The 16118-nt window shown below is 43.8% G+C and overlaps 1 protein-coding gene across 6 annotated transcripts in view; it reads left to right on the forward strand.

Moving 5' to 3' along the window:
* KALRN (kalirin RhoGEF kinase) overlaps positions 1 to 16118 on the forward strand; it is a 766757-nt gene that overhangs the window by 360330 nt on the left and 390309 nt on the right. For all 6 annotated transcript variants that reach the window (XM_074967163.1, XM_074967166.1, XM_074967164.1 and 3 more), the window contains exons 8-9: positions 3230 to 3361; positions 12989 to 13219. In XM_074967163.1, the coding sequence (XP_074823264.1) occupies positions 3230 to 3361; positions 12989 to 13219 (363 nt within the window). The remainder of the gene's footprint in view (positions 1 to 3229; positions 3362 to 12988; positions 13220 to 16118) is intronic.

The raw sequence follows: 16118 nt of genomic DNA on the forward strand, positions 1-16118 counted from the left end.
GGGTTTGCAGCCTGAGTGAATAAACCCTAGGGCAAGTGATGAATCTGGCTTATGACTTTACAGGGCCTATTTGGGTCAAGTCAGAAACACACAGGCTTTTTGTATTGAGGCTTTGTGTTTGTTTGTTTTTAAATGTCTTGGGGAAGGGTTTTTTGTTTCAGTCTTTCATGGAAGCTTGTAAAACATGTACAATTATTTAAGAGAGCCATTTTGGTCTATCATTTCAAATCACATTTAAGCAGCTTTTTATGTTCCCAATAGGAGCTGTTCCAGTCTATGGGATAAGTAGGTATTTAAGCAATTAATTTAAACGGTTCTGCACACCCAATAGACAGTAACAGCTTACAGAACTGCCATTCCAACCTAACAGTTAATTCGTTATTTATATTTTAAACGCATCTTTTTAACACAACAAACCATGATTTTATTGTATAAATATATATTTAGCATGAAAATACATGTGCATGTAATAAAGGCACTTGTGTCTTCATAGTGTATCATTCTGTGATAAACTAATGTCTCTGCCATTTTCCAAGGTACCTAAATTAAATGTGCCATAATATGACTAATACTTTGCCGAAGCTCATTTAAAAAAAAAAATTGAGCCCTTTCTCTCCTGCCATCCACACTGGTAAAGTGTGTGTCACACTTCCTCCTAGGGGTTGGTCCTCTAGAGGGTAACAGCACTAATGAAGTTACTCCGTTAGCTCAAGTGGCAGAGGTCTGTTCTCTGGTGCTGAAGAGTTCCAGCCCATGCATGGATGCATTGCACTAACAGGCATTCTAAACTTGAGTGCCACTGTGGTTTTTGGCATCATGGCTGTGGTTATATAATAACTCGGCACTTTTAGAGCATCTTTTATCAAAGAGTCAGGATCGATGGCACCAGACATACCAACAGTCTGTCGGGGGGAATCAAACCCAGGACTTTTCAACCCCATAAAACTCAGGCCTCCATTACAAGAGTTCAAGAGCATGTTGTTATTATAGTCAGTAGGGCCAGTACTAGAGATGTATTACATACAACTCTCAAAGCCCTTTACAGACATTAAGGAATTCTCACAATGCCCCTGTGAGACAAGTAAGGATTATTATCCCCATTTTACAGAGGGATAAACTGAGACACAGAAGTGGAAATTTACCTAGGTACAGAGGACCATCATAAGACCCTCCTCATTATGTAGCCCCACTGTGGGAATGTGTGGATATCTGGGGACTGTGAGCAGAATAGCTTGTATTAGGGGGTTTCTGCACTGGTCTGAGAGGGAGAATGTGATTAGAAGTCAGGAAAGAAGCCATTGTATCGATGACTATGTAGTTCCAGTGGCAGGAACCCCAGCCTATGCTGGTTTCTCCTAGAGGGAATTCAGTTCAGCCCCATGCCCTGACATGAGATGGGAATGTGAATGCCACTAGCCCTGCATAAAACCTGATTACTTAGTTGCTAAAAAACCTTGCAGAGTCAAACCATGCTTCCTATGGTGCATGTTTTTGATCAAAGGCCAATATATTTGGCACTAGCCTCCGTTTACTTAGGCTTTGTGCAGCAGTGTGTGTGTGAATGTCACCTAGATAGGTACTGCAGATCAGCAGCAAAGGTCTACACAGCAGCACTCAGGAGTCCTGACCCCCAATCCCTTCCTCCAGATAACACTCCTTTTGTTCACAGAGTGGTATCTTGTAGGAGTAGATGCAGGTTTTAGCCCAGAATTCATTTTTATCGCTGAATCACAGTGTCTTGAAAATAAGGATTTATAATGCAGGCATTTTCAAACCTTGACTATAAGCAGTACTGTGAATAAAATTACCCTGATAATAAAAATAACACACTGATTACAGATGAGATTGGAATAGAAACTCTTTGCTTTGAAGCTCAGTGTGTTCTATGTTTTAAGTGACTGCTTTGCTAACAAGCCACAGGTGAGCACTTCATGAACAGATAAAGCTGTGATCATGAGGGTGGTTTTGTAGCCATTGTGCGTTCAGCCTCTGGTACACTGCATCTGTTGTTATTATTAGCTGGTTCTTTTATTGATGGCTTTAAAGATCCTTAAACATAGGGGAGCTAGTTTAACAAGAAGCTGGAGGAAGAGGAAATATTAACAAAGAGTAATGAGGTGACATTAGGTAGTTAGGTGTCTGCAACATGTGAGCACATTAGAAGGTATGTCAATAGATCAGGCTCCATTTTAAAAAGTGATGTGAGCCCTGAAGAGTAAAGTCTTTTTGTTATATAACAGGCAGTAGAAGTGTGGACTTGCTCACATTGTTCTGTCATGGTGTCTCAGCCCTGAGCCCTCAAGGAGTGATAAGATGTTTCACCCCCTGAGCCTATTCAATCCCTGGCCTCTCTGCTGAGGCGGCCAACAAAGGTGCTAATTCATATCAATTGTGGTGAGGGTTGTTTTTTTATTTTTTTAATGTGGACATCTGCTCACTAGCAACTGGAATGAGACTAGCCGCTTATTTCAAATAGGCCACTCAACACCATCCGATGGTATTGATGACTGATTGCTACTGACCTGGGCCAGATTCATATTGGTGACCGAGAGGTGAAAGTCTTGGTATCCTATTACCAATTCCCCTGAGCCAGCCTCAGATTGAGAACTGCTTTAACACTTAGAAAATCTTCCTTTCGCTGAAATGAATGTCAAAGATTATTTTAATGGGAGTTTTCTGTTACTCATGTGTGTGCTGTTAGGGCCAGGTGAATAACTGTGCTGAGCTTGTTGGTGGTAAAATCGCCCCTGTGTGGACCTCAAGCACAAACAATTGGGGAGTTCTGACAATATTAAATGCAATTAGAGCACTGACTGCTTCTTTTCGGTCTATATTTTTATGTTGATTTTAGAAGCAGGGTTGTATTTCTCCTGTTTGTTATTCAAAGGTCCTTCCTTTAGGTGTTCCTGAAGTTATTTTGAAAGTGCCCATGCATTTTACTTGTAAAGCAGGAGAAACAGAATCCTCCTCCTTCTAAAGCCTCCCTTAGGCCCAGCTGGTCTACAAAGTTTTGAGTGTATAACTATCACAATCACCTGTGTGGTCTGTACCATTTTGTTCCCTCTTGTAAACTCCTGGCATTGTGTTATTAGTTTGACACCGTTCACCTTCTGCTCAGTGCTGCATTCATCTATGGCACTCTGTAAATGGTTCACTGCAATAGTAATATTGTTACCTCCTGGCTAATGAGTTTGAAACACCCTGCTGATTGCTTTTGGAATTGTTTCAGTTCCTTTCAGGTGTGGATGCCTGGTGTAAAATGTGTAGTGAAGGAGGCCTCCCATCGGAAATGCAAGACCTTGAGCTGGCCATCCATCATCATCAGTCTCTGTATGAACAGGTGACCCAGGCCTACACAGAGGTAAGTGTTTCCAGGAGAAGAATTTTAACAACTGCTAACAGATTGCTTAGCAATAATATCCTATATGATTATGCATTTTGGAGCTATTTTTAATTGAATAAATCAGTTTTACTTTCCATTGACTCATTGATATGACTGCTTAGTAGGGATAAAGCTAATAAACCTTTAAAATGGTACTCGAGAGATATGTGATCTCTTTACTCATGACTTCACATAGGAGGTCAGATTTGCTCCCAGGCAGTGGGCCCCCAATGCAGTAAGTCAATCTGGAGCAACAGCACAAACTGCAGCCCCCCACACACCTCTGGGGTACCTGTGACCAGCCAGGGCAGCTCACAGGCTGGCCAAGAGACAGGCTGCTTCATTACCTTTCCTAGGCATCCTACAGTAGTGGCGTTGCTATGTAGCCCTGACTAAATTGCTTTCCGTTGGGAGTGAGTCCCTGCTCCAGTGCAGTTATTCTAATGGGGGTAAAGGGTATAATTTGATTTACTTTGCACACCATCAGCTCTTTTCAGTATCATCAAAGTCCCAAGACAGAGATGCCAGGTCCTTATCGCAGCAAAAGATGTAAAAGACTGTGCCTTAAAGTTATATCCATTTGCATAAGCTGGGTCTCAGTAGGGAAATAAGCTTTCTCAGATCTAAAGAGCTTGTGTAAAAAGGATGATGTCAAGGTTGCTAAGACTAAAAACTGCCTTATGGCACTTTGGCAAAAATCCTATAACGATTTTCATTATGCTTTTGCCCCTGAATTGATCCAGGCTGTAGCAGGAAATAACTCTCCACAAACAGCTGGCATTCAGTGCAATTCACTACAAACAGACCAGTGCTCGTAGTCTGTATGCTTAGCATGTTGAGAAATAATCTACAGATGGCATAATTTGCTTAGTGCTTCTTTTTTCTCATCAGAGGTTCTTGTTTCTTGTTCTTCACTTCCTCACGCTCAGAAAGCTCTGTATTGTCCTTGACTATCTTTCTGGCCAAAGAGAGCTGGACCTAGTTCCTTACAGGGCTTGCAAAAGCCTCTCCCAAACTGGCTAATAGAAATATATACAATAACTGTAGTGATAGTCACTGGACCAGTCAAGGTACCAGGCAACAGAAAATCTGTCTGGAGGCCGAGCACTTCTCCTCTGTTGGGCAGTGTAGGGTTAAAATGTGCCCTGTGAAGGCCAGGAAGGCAGTGTAGCCAAGGGAGCTGGATGATGCACTGATTCAACAACTCTCTAGCCTCTGCCAGGTATACAACCCCCAATGGACTTAAAACCACCCTTCCATGCCAGAGCTTCCAGGAGAGGATGATGGTTGAAATACTGCCTATTGTTAGGATATAGATATTCAGGCCTGTCTGTAAAGGCTTATACTCTAAGAATTTAGGTGTATTCTTATCACTTAGCTAGTTATAGAGGTATAAAAGAAAGAAACAAAATCAATGTCTGCCGGTGTAAGGGCCTTCTCTTACTGTGACAGTCTGAGGCCCTGTTCTTAGGCTAAGGGCTTTGGCTAAGCAGCAGAGGCAGCCAAAAGCTGGGAAGCGACCGGTCACATCCTCACATTCCAAACTAGTCACATTGAAATAAGGCAATCTGGGGCTGTTAGAAAGGTGATCTGATCTATCACCTCCAGAGAAAAGGAAGAGCCTAGAGGATGTAAAAGGAAGTTTAGTTTGATAGTTTTCTGTTTGGTAAGAACTCACTTATCAATAGATACAGCTGAGAAACCCTCATGTCTTTATGGATGTAGTTGTAAAATCCTCACTTCTGTATTGTTTTGTCATTATAGTTCCCACTTTGCATGGTCTCTGTTTGGTTCTGTGATTGTTTCTGTCTGCTGTATAATTAATTTTGCTGGGTGTAAACTAATTAAGGTGGTGGGATATAATTGGTTAAATAATCATGTTACAATATGTTAGGATTGGTTAGTTAAATTTCAGTAAAATGATTGGTTAAGGTATAGCTAAGCAGAACTCAAGTTTTACTATATAGTCTGCAGTCAATCAGGAAGTGGGTAAGTGGGTCGGTGGGTGGGAGGAAATGGGAACAGGGAATAGGAGTGGGGAATTGGAATCATGTTTTGCTAAGGGTAGGAATGGGAACAGGGCCACAGGTAAGGCTCTGTGGTGTCAGAGCTGGGAAGGGGGACACTAAGGAAGAAAACTGGAATCATGCTTGCTGGAAGTTCACCCCAATAAACATCGAATTGTTTGTACCTTTGGACTTTGGGTATTGTTGCTCTCTGTTCATGCGAGAAGGACCAGGGAAGTAAGTAGGTGAAGGAATAAGCCCCCTAACACCTACCCTCCCCAGGGAAGGACCCACCACGGTGCAGTGGCCTTCACTGGAACAGTAAGGTGGAATCTGCCCCTCTGTACACCAGCAGGGGTGGGTCTAGCTCACTCTCCTTACTTTTTCCATCATATAAATTGTGAAGGATTGAGCTCTTTTAGATGTTTAGAAAGAGCTTCTTTCTTTTCCTGTACCAGACGAAGAATAGTCAATTAAATATTAGCAAGATAGGGAAATGTGTATATTAAAGTGTCTTTGCATAATGTATGCTTAAATGGTTCTTAAATAAAGCCCACTGCTACATCTTACATTATATGCCCCTGATATTTCCATCTTTGATATTCAATCCCACAAATCTGTGTTAAGATAAATAATAGTTAACTTTCAGTTGAAGACTTCGGAACAAAGGCTAATGCTCTGTCCCAAACTCATCCTGCTGTGCCCTAGGTAAGAGAACAGAATTTGGTACTATAGATTTGTTCTTAGGCACTCACTACCGCGAGTCACAGCCCATCTCCTCAGTAACATGGGCTACCGAGAACATATCAAACTATCCTCCACTTCCTTCCCAAAGAATATTGAATCAAGTTAAAAGTCTCAGTCTTTATCTTTAAAGTGCTCCATGGTCTGGGGTCAGGATATCTTAAAGACCATCTAAAACTCTGGGTTGAAGATAGCATTGACAACTTCACTTCTCTGGCAATGTGGAACTCTCAGCAATAAGAATAAAGCTTGTCTGGGCAGGAGATAGAAATTTCTCTGGGGGCTATCAGAGACTGTGGAATGAACTTCCCCAGAAAATAAGGACTGTCACAAACCTCTCCACTCCAAGTGCAAGGCACATTTCTTTGACCTGCCTTCTCTAATGCTCTACACAGAGCAAAAGTGGTGTGCATGCATGTGGGTGTTTGTGTCTCCGTATGAAAACGAAAAAAGACACGCTATCAAAACAGAGTGCTCCACTGGATGAGTGTCTTCCTCTGGGGAGAGAGTGAGAGAACAAACAGCATCTGACAGATGTGTAGTCACATGATTTAATGCACTACTGGAAGGTACTCAGATACCACAGGGATGAGCACTGTATAAAAAACCAATATGCTATAGTTAAGGCTACGATTTAGTTGCGGAGGTCACGGCAGTCACAGATTCCATGATGTTACTGGACCTCCGTGATTTCTTCCACTTCAGCTGTCAGCAGCTGAAGCCAGGGCTGGAGGCTGGACTGTGCACCCCTGCCCTGCTGCAACTGGGGCTGGATGCCTGGAACCAGGACCCTGCTGCCTTGCAGGGGGCTGCAGCCAGGCTGCGTGCCCCTGTCCTGCAGCTGTGGCCAGCTCCAGAGCAGGGGCTGTGCACGCCCCCATGGCTATACCCCTCCCACTGTGCCCAAGCCTGGGGGCTGCAGCAGGAGCCGTGTGTCCCTCTTGTGGCATCCCAGGGCTGTGTGCAGTCCCTCCCCTCCCAGCTGCTGCCACGCCTTGGTGGGGATGGCAGATGGGCCGCGCACCCCTGTCCTGCAGCCAGCTCCAGAGTGGGGGCTGTGCGCCCCCGGTGGCTGCACCCCCCACTGCACCCCAGCCCCACGGCTTCTGCCAGGGGCTGCCGCTGGGCCCGTGTGCCGCTGCCCAGTGGCTGCAGTGGGGGTTGTGTGCCCCCTCCGTGGCTTCCCAGAGCTGTGCACCGCCCCCCATGGCTGCTGCCTGGGCTTGGCATGAGCTGCAGCTAGGCTGTGCGCCCCTGTCCTGCAGCTGCAGCCAGTTCTGGAGCGGGGACTGTGTGCCCCCCGTGGCTGTACCCCCTGCTGCGGTCGCTGGTGCCGGGGGTGTGCCCCCAGCCATGGCAGGGGTCTTGGCCTGTCAGTCCCCCTCCCACATCCATGAGACTCCATTACTCTCCCCTACTTAGCCCTGCCCCTCGTTATTTTTACTAATGTCAAGACAGGTCACAGGCTCCATTAATTTTCCTTTATTGTCCGTGACCTGTCTGTGACTTTTACTAAAAATAACTGACAAAATCTTAGCCTTAACTATAGTGAAAGTATGTAGATATATAAACTGCAATTCAGTCGTCATATTTAATGCAATGGAGGGTGCTCAGGAGTCAGAATGCCTACTTTGAGACAATGCAGATGACACTATATTGCTGAAAGTTTCTGCTACAAGGTATCGTGAAGCTTTTTTGGAGATGCTCACCAAAAGCCTCATACAGTGCCCATTAGAGCCTATGGAAAGCCTCACTTTGACTTCTCTGCACTTTTGCTCAGGCCCTAAACATATGGGGCCCAGTTTCTGCTGGACCCAAGCAAAGCTCACATATCATGGATGCAGGGGAGGCGAGCAAGGACTGACAGGAAATCAGTTCAGTTTATTAGCTACCTAGGTGTGAAAGCTTTAGCTTATGCTGCTGGCAGAAGATCTTCCATCATCAGAGAACTGGGAATAATTGAGCCCCCAAGAGGCCCCTCTCCACCTTTTATAATGGGTGGGACAACTCTGGTGGATGAGGTGGTGGAGGTGGTGCAGGAGCCACCATCTTTATATCCCCCTCCACAGGAGGAATTTTTCAGGGTTTCTCTGGCCAGTGGGAGTTCATTTTATACTATCAATATGTCCAATGAATGTTGTGTCACAGACACATTGGTCCTGCTTTGAGCAGGGGATTGGACTAGATGACCTCCTGAGGTCCCTTCCAACCCTGGTATTCTATGAAATATAATTGAGATGCCCCCTTTAGTTTAACCTGTTTTTTTTTAAATTACTCTTGATGTTAGTACTGATTGCTGGGGAAAGGAGAAGGATGAGGAGAATACAGGATTCTAGAGTCAAGCCCAACCTGTGTTGATGAGTACAACATCTTGCTAAATGTGATTGCACCAAGTCTAGTTCATTCTTTGTCCCAAGAGGCACAATGCATCTGCTGTGAAGACCATTCCCTTACTTAGCTCAGTTATATCCACTATTCTGCAGAGGGGACCTTAGTCTGGTCACTTGCTAGGCTCTCAGCATGCTGCAGACCCAACTGGTAGGATATCTGGGATTTTAAAAGTTCACAGTAACACCTAGCTGGAGAGTCTGGGAGCCAGACTGTAATTTTCAATGCAAACAAGAAAGAAGCATGAATCAGACTAACTTGTTCATATATAGAGTTCTCATGTATAATTCACAGGGGGTGAGGTTCTTCCTGGGTACAGCATGAGGTCTATGCACATTTAAGCCTTCAAAGTAGGGTGTAAGTGGAATGCAAATAGTGCATAGGCCCTTTGCTTATTTTCTGCACTTGAGTACCACTGGTGCTCAAGTGTATTTCCCATAGATTGGCTTTGTTAAAAGTTGTGATGTGACCTGCTAAGCAGGAATGTTAATGCTGCTGTCCTTGAACAATCCTTGAAAAATGCAAAGCATTCACGTGAAAGGAAATTCAATGACTTATTTTTCAGTTCTAAGGAGAACGCTGAAAGTGATTGAAAAAGCACTGTAACTAGCTACCCAGACTGGTGAAACTATTCATTTATCTTTTCAAATCAATTCATTAGCAAATCTTTCAGTACACAGATCTTTCATGTCCATTGGTTGAGGGGTGGGATAGCATTCATAAAAGAAACACTTTTGGAACAGGAAATTTTGAATCGAACAAACGTCGATGAGCCATTGAAGGTATGAAGGATTTGGAAAAACTCCTGTAATATTTTATGAATATTATGTGTACCTCTGCTTGACTATTATTGTTTGTTATATAATTACCAAGAGGGTTAATTCCAGAAGGAACAGGTGGGCAGATAGGCAGGAAAGCAGACAAAGACTGATACTTAATGGGACAATACAGGCATCATTCCCTTTGAAGTTTAGCTCTGGCCTTATGGGAGGTAAATATCGGTTGGTCCCACTGGGCAAAGGGCCAGCTTGTAACCTCAGGGGACCTTCAGGTGGGAAGCTGAAACAAAGGCCTTTGAAGTGGATACAAACCTGAGTCTCTGATGCACTGGAGAGAGGGAGGGGGAGAGGGGCCGAGATTACAGGTGAGCAGACTGTGCCCTGAGACTCAGAGGGTTGGGTACTGGGGTAAGCTAGATCTACCTAAGCTTTAGGTAAGACAGATGCAAGTAGACAGTTGTGTAAGAAACCCTTTTTCCTGTTGCACTGTGTTCCTGCTGTTGAGATTAAACGTTACTTTGTTTGGTTTACTGTATGTGCATATTGATCACAGCCCCTAAAGAGAAATCTTATAGGACAGTTGAATCTAGTTGGGTCTGCTTGAGCACTCATGGCTAGTACACAGGGTACTGTTCCCCAGGATCCAATTTAAAGAGAGTGAGAATTTTGGGACGGGTGAAGGCAAGTTGCCTAACACGTTAGGGGACTGCATTTGCAGAGCCTGAGATGGGCCAAAGGAGAAGCTAGCCCTGAACTGTGACAGAACATTTCCAGAAATGTTCTCCAGAATAGAGCATGTCCATAAATGCCGTTATCACCTATGCACTTACAAGTGAATCTAGTGAATATCTTATCTGGTTGCATGTGTTCTGCATCTTCTTTCAGAAAAGGTTCTTGAGTCTTCTCTGTTTGGACTGACTTTGTTCTGACTAACACTTGTATAAATCAAAAGTAACTAGACTGAAATCAGTATAATTACAACAGGTGTAAGAGCAGAATCAGATCTATTGTAAAACGTAAGGCCACTAACAGCAACATATGGTCCACCTGATTATCCCCACTTTGACAACATTATTTGTATATACCTCTGGCTCAACTTTCTCTGCTGAAATCCTCATCTGTATCATCATTTCCTTTTGCCATCCCTATTGCAACTCCATCATCTGTGTCTCCAGCAGGCTGCAGCTCCCCTGGTTCCAGCATGTACAGATTGCTCCTGCCCATTTTCATGAGCAAAGGAATTTGAGTATACCCCCCCACACACATACACACAGCTCCCTAATCATTTCCAAGTCTAGTTCAAAACTGTCCTTTGTGTTTTGTGACAAAGTTCCTGCTCTACCTTGGTTGGTCTTGCACTTATTGGCAGATTTGCTCACCTTGGAGCTTCATGGCAGCCCTCAGTTTGGCCGTTTTTCTGAATTCACAGTCCAGGTCGACTCCTCCTGTGTCTGACCAGGAGTTGGGAGGATTTGGGGGGAACCCAGACCTGCCCTCTACTCCGGGTTCCAGCCCAGGGCCCAGTGGAATGCAGCTGTCTAGAGTGCCTCCTGGAACAGCTGTGCAACAGCTACAACTCCCTGGGCTACTTCCCCATGGCCTCCTCCCAACACCTTCTTTATCCTCACCATAGGACCTTCCTCCTGGTGTCTAATAATGCTTGTATTCCTCAGTCCTCCAGCAGTCCGCATTCTCACTCTCAGCTCCTAGTGCCTCTTGCTCCCAGCTCCTCACACGCACACCACAAAAAGAAGTGAGCTCCTTTTTAAAACTCAGGTGCCCTGCCTTAATTGATTCTAGCAGCTTCTTGATTGGCTGCAGGTGTTCTAATCAGCCTGTCTTAATTGTCTCCAGAAGGTTCCTGATTGTTCTGGAACCTTCCCTGTTACCTTACCGAGGGAAAAGGGACCTACTTAACCTGGGGCTAATATATCTGCCTTCGATTACTCTCCTATAGCCATCTGGCCCGACCCCGTCACAGTTTATAAAACTGCAGAGACTCACCCTAGCCTATTTTACAATCATCGGTGACCTTCTGTTCCCAGTAAAACCAGTATCAATCTAAAATAATGCCATTGATTTCACTAGAGTTATTCCAGATATGTTTTCCCGTAACTGATTAGGAAGCAGCATGATCTGTGGAAAGTGCTTGGGATTGGGAATCAGGAGTGTCTGTGACAGCCTTATTGTATCACTATGGACAAGTCACTTAATTTCTCAATACATCAATATCCCTATCTGTAAAATAGGGATAATGACACTGACCCATTTTTGAGAAATATTCTGAGATGTACTGATAATACTCAGTAGTAGAAATGGTCAGAAAAACTTTGAGAGAACCATTTTCTTTTGAAATCTAAATGTTTTGCAAAATCATGTCAATTTTGCCTAAATTTATTTACGGAACTAAAAAAAGGGAATAAAAAGATTCCAACATGTTGGACCATCTTCTTCTAACATTTTCACAACTAAACTTTTGTTTTGTTCCTCTTGAAATGACTTTTTGATTAGAATTTTTTTTAATTGTGTTATATAGAATATAATTTTTAAGACATCTAAATTGCAATGAAGATCTGATCTGAAATAATTTTTTTTCCTGGAATGTTCTTTTGTGAAGAATCTTGGAATGTTCAGGCTTTGTTCCTAATTGGAATGAAAATATATTTAGAAATCTCAAAAGCCTCTATAAAACTGAATTTGCATTGTGTCCACAGCTCTGTTTACTACTTATAGAGTGCTTTATATTAGTAACTGATATCAGAGCCACACATTGACAATCCATGTATTTCTCAAATCCCCTCTTACAAGACACCAACACCCACATTTGTTAAATTAAGATAGTTGTAGTTCATTTACATTTTGCATTTTATGGCTGAAATTTTCAATGGGTCCCATGAAATACACAAGAAATACAATTTGGATGCATTCTTTTGCATGCACAGAAACCCTTTGTGTGTGTAAAGGCAGAGTTTCATATGTGAAAATGATTACACTTGCAACATTTGCATGCAGGTTTCTTGGGCCCATTGAAACTGTAGGCCTGTAGTTTTCTCTGAACTATTCTTGGGGAAGGAAAGATACTTTGGAGAAGGTTAGTACTACCACTTACTAATTTATTTTCTCTTCTCTTACTGAATGAAGGAGAGCATGGATTTCACCTTTTGGAATTTGCATTCATATGTCATAAGCTCACAAAGAAATGACTCTCTCTTACCATACCAACTGTGAATGTTTTAGTCATCTGTGTATTTCTGAAAATGCCACCTCCTCACCAGAATGTGTCTATATGTCTCCTGCCTCTAAACGCCACTCATAACACAACATTATTTCTCAATTAATTTTCAGCGCCCAAATGTCTGCAAACCATGCAGTAGTTCAGTATCTACCTTGGTATCTGTGGCCTTATATGGACCTGTCACTTCAGTGCCTAAGGTCCTACTGAGCAGCACAGTAGGTCCACTGTGAAACTGAGGCAGGTGATTAATACATAAGTGAAAATAAAAAAAAATTGCTCAAGGTTTCCTGTCTTTTCCTTCTAACAGAGTTGGGTTTATTGGGGTGTGGGTGGCGGGGGGGGGGGGGGCAGGGAAGAATTGGGAGGATGAGACTATTCTTGCTGCAGGCTGTCAGATGTTATGTTATCAGCACCAATGAAGTTGTCCCCTCGAGACTCAATCTATTTCTTTCAGGTAAGCCAGGATGGGAAGGCTTTGCTGGATGTCCTGCAGCGTCCCTTGAGCCCTGGAAACTCTGAATCCCTCACTGCTACTGCTAATTATTCCAAGGCTGTCCACCAGGTCTTGGATGTGGTACATGAAGTCTTGCATCACCAGCGGCGCCTAGAAAGCATCTGGCAGCACAGAAAAGTTCGATTACATCAAAGGCTGCAGCTCTGTGTTTTCCAGCAGGATGTTCAGCAGGTAATGTCATATGTTAGAGCAGTGAAATGAAAGTCCGAATGACTAATACATGTTATGGCTAGATCACTTTGTAGCCATTAAATGTGTATGGTGACTCATCTGGAGGATATTTGTTACCACCTAGTGTTATTATATATGCTAGATGTACAGTACTATCCTATTTCACCGTTCAGTACTTTTCAGCTAACTTTCGTAAAGTTCTTCATGTCAGATGCCACCATTGATAATGTAACTTATAACAAGAGACATTTGATAAAATGTTTTGAAGGTTAATAGCTTTTGGAAGTAGACAGTTGGTTAGCACAGCTACAGTATGTGCTTTAGAAAAAGATAGGTAATCGAGAAAAAGTGGGTGACAAGGTTAAAAAAAAAGGCCTGGGTGGAATAGTTTTGAATTGCCCCATTTTCCAGCTTGCCTTATGGAAATAATACTATAATGTTCGACAGAGTTTGGGCTCTTCACAGTAGAGCACAATCTTCTTTTTTGAGTGATCACTGCATATCCCAACTTGTGGGATCCAGGTGCCTGCAGTGACAGCCAGTTGATCAAACTGCACCAGCAGCACATCCCATGAGTGTAAATGTGCAGAGTCCATGTCAAAGAACTTCAGTTAAAAGTCAGTAACCTTCAGATATGCAGAGGTTCATTTTGAAGAACTTTGGTTACAGATAAGTTGCCTTCATTTTCTTAGGGGGAGTAGCTATAAGAATATGATAACTAACAATAATCATAAGAGTTCCATGCTAATAGCTGTCCTTTTGTACACAAGCATGAAGAACATTGCAGGAGTCTGCTCACTTCCAACTATGTGATATGTTAAGGAGAAGGCTACTGGCTAAGGTTGTGTGCTGCTAATATGGTGCCTGCTGTGAGTGAAGGGGCTGTAGGTTCTAATCCTGATATGGCATGTTAAAGTCCTTTTTTGTTTTTAAGTCATCCCTTTACAGTGAAACACAAAGAAGAGGTTGAGGGAGGAAGCTCTCATAAGTGTGTGAGGAAGGCAGGAACTGAGAACTATTGGGACATGCTAGCAGTGCCTGTGATGTTCTCATGTATGCCCAGTTCGGCACTAAAAACAGAGAGAATTGCGAGCATAGTGCTCCCTTGCAAATAGATACATTTCTTACCCAGCTTGAGCATTTTGTGGGCAGCGTTTTTACCTACTAAGGTGAAAAACGTTACTTTTGCTCAGCTTTTATTTAAAATCAAGATATTCACAACAGCGTTAAGGCCATAATTATTTACAAGAGATGCTTAATTTAAGGAACTTCTCTTACATTATATGTCAAAATATGTATGCTTCATGATAATGAAATCTGTAAGCTGCATAGTAAAGCATCCTTATGTGATTGAATGAGTACTGAGTTTCAATACTAGTGTATACTGGAAAATGTCTGAAATCCAAAAATGGCTGAAATCCGTTGTGACAAAGTAAAACAAAAAAAAAGTTGGGGATTGGTCCTGCTTTGGGCAGGGGGTTGGACAAGATGACCTCCTGAGGTCCCTTCCAACCCTGATATTCTATGATTCTATGAAAACATGTAAAAATCAAGTAAATATTAAAGTTTGTATAGTAACCTTCATTCACCCATATGTCACAGATCGTGCTACATTCCAAAGTGGATTTGTGAGTAGCCTAAGGAAGACTAGTCCAAATAAATGTGAGAGACACCTTTTTTCAGTATTTTGGGTCAAGTTCTGCCTCCCTCACTCTGGTGAACAATCTTGCTGAACTCCATAGGACTATGCGTGGGGTAAAGCAAGCAGGCTTTGGCTTATTAGTGAACCCCATTTAGTCCTCTAGTCTCCTCGTCTTCCAGTCAATGGGGAATTTTGTCATTGTCTTCAATGAGAGTGGGTCTGGGGCCTTGGTGTGTATTATAACTGCTACATTCGTGAAAAATAAATTTCACATGAGCAGAATCATTTTAGAATGCATCACTGCAAAGCTTTGTAGTGTTCCATTGGCAGCAATCTTTCCAAATTTTCGTTATAATGAGTAGTTATTATCTAGGAAGCAGCAACTTAATGACAGATGAGTTTCTGTCTTGGCACACACTTACTGTTAGAGGCATCTTTTTACTCTGCTTATAAAATGGGGAGGAAGAGATGAATCATTTTGTGCTTTAAACATCTATAGTGTTCAAGATAAATGCATCATAACTCAGTAAATGAAATTACCCTCTAAACAGACTCAGAAATGCAAGATAAAAATTTACACAGGGAAAAAAAATTTGGGGATATGATTTGCAAAATTGATCAGTATTTTTCAGGATCATTCCTATAGATCAGAGGTGGACAAACTGCAGCCCACGGGCCACATCTGGCCCGCAGGACCCTCCTGCTCGGCCCCTGAGCTGCTGGCCCGGGAGGCTAGCCCCCGGCCCCTCCCCCGCTGACCCCTTGCCCCGCAGCCTCAGCTCACGGCACCACCGGCGCAATGCTCTGGGCGGCGGGGCTGTGAGCTCCTGGCGCAGCGCAGCTGCAGAGCCCGGCCTGACTCAGTGCTCTGTGCTGCACGGTGCGGCTGCCTGTCGTGGTGCAGCCGTGCTGCCAGCCACTGGCGCTCCAGGCAGCGCGGTAAGGGGGCAGGGAGTGTGGGGGGGGGTTGGATAGAGGGCAGGGGAGTTCGGGGTGGTGGTGGTCAGGGGCCGGGGGTGTGGATACGGGTCAGGGCGGTCAGAGGTCCCGAGGGGGCCATCAGGAATGAGAGGAGGGGTTGGATGGGGCGGCGGGGGGCAGTCAAGAGACAGGGAGAAGGGGTGGTTGCATGGGGCAGGGGTCCCAGGGGGGGCAGTCAGGAAGGAGAGGGGTTGGATGGGGCTGTGGGGGGCAGTTAGGGGTGGGGGGCCTGTGGGTGGTCAGGGAGAAGGGGTGGTTGGATGGGGTAGGGGCTGC

This window comes from Natator depressus, chromosome 11 (assembly GCF_965152275.1).
Source record: "Natator depressus isolate rNatDep1 chromosome 11, rNatDep2.hap1, whole genome shotgun sequence".
NCBI classification, from domain to species: Eukaryota; Metazoa; Chordata; order Testudines; family Cheloniidae; genus Natator; species Natator depressus.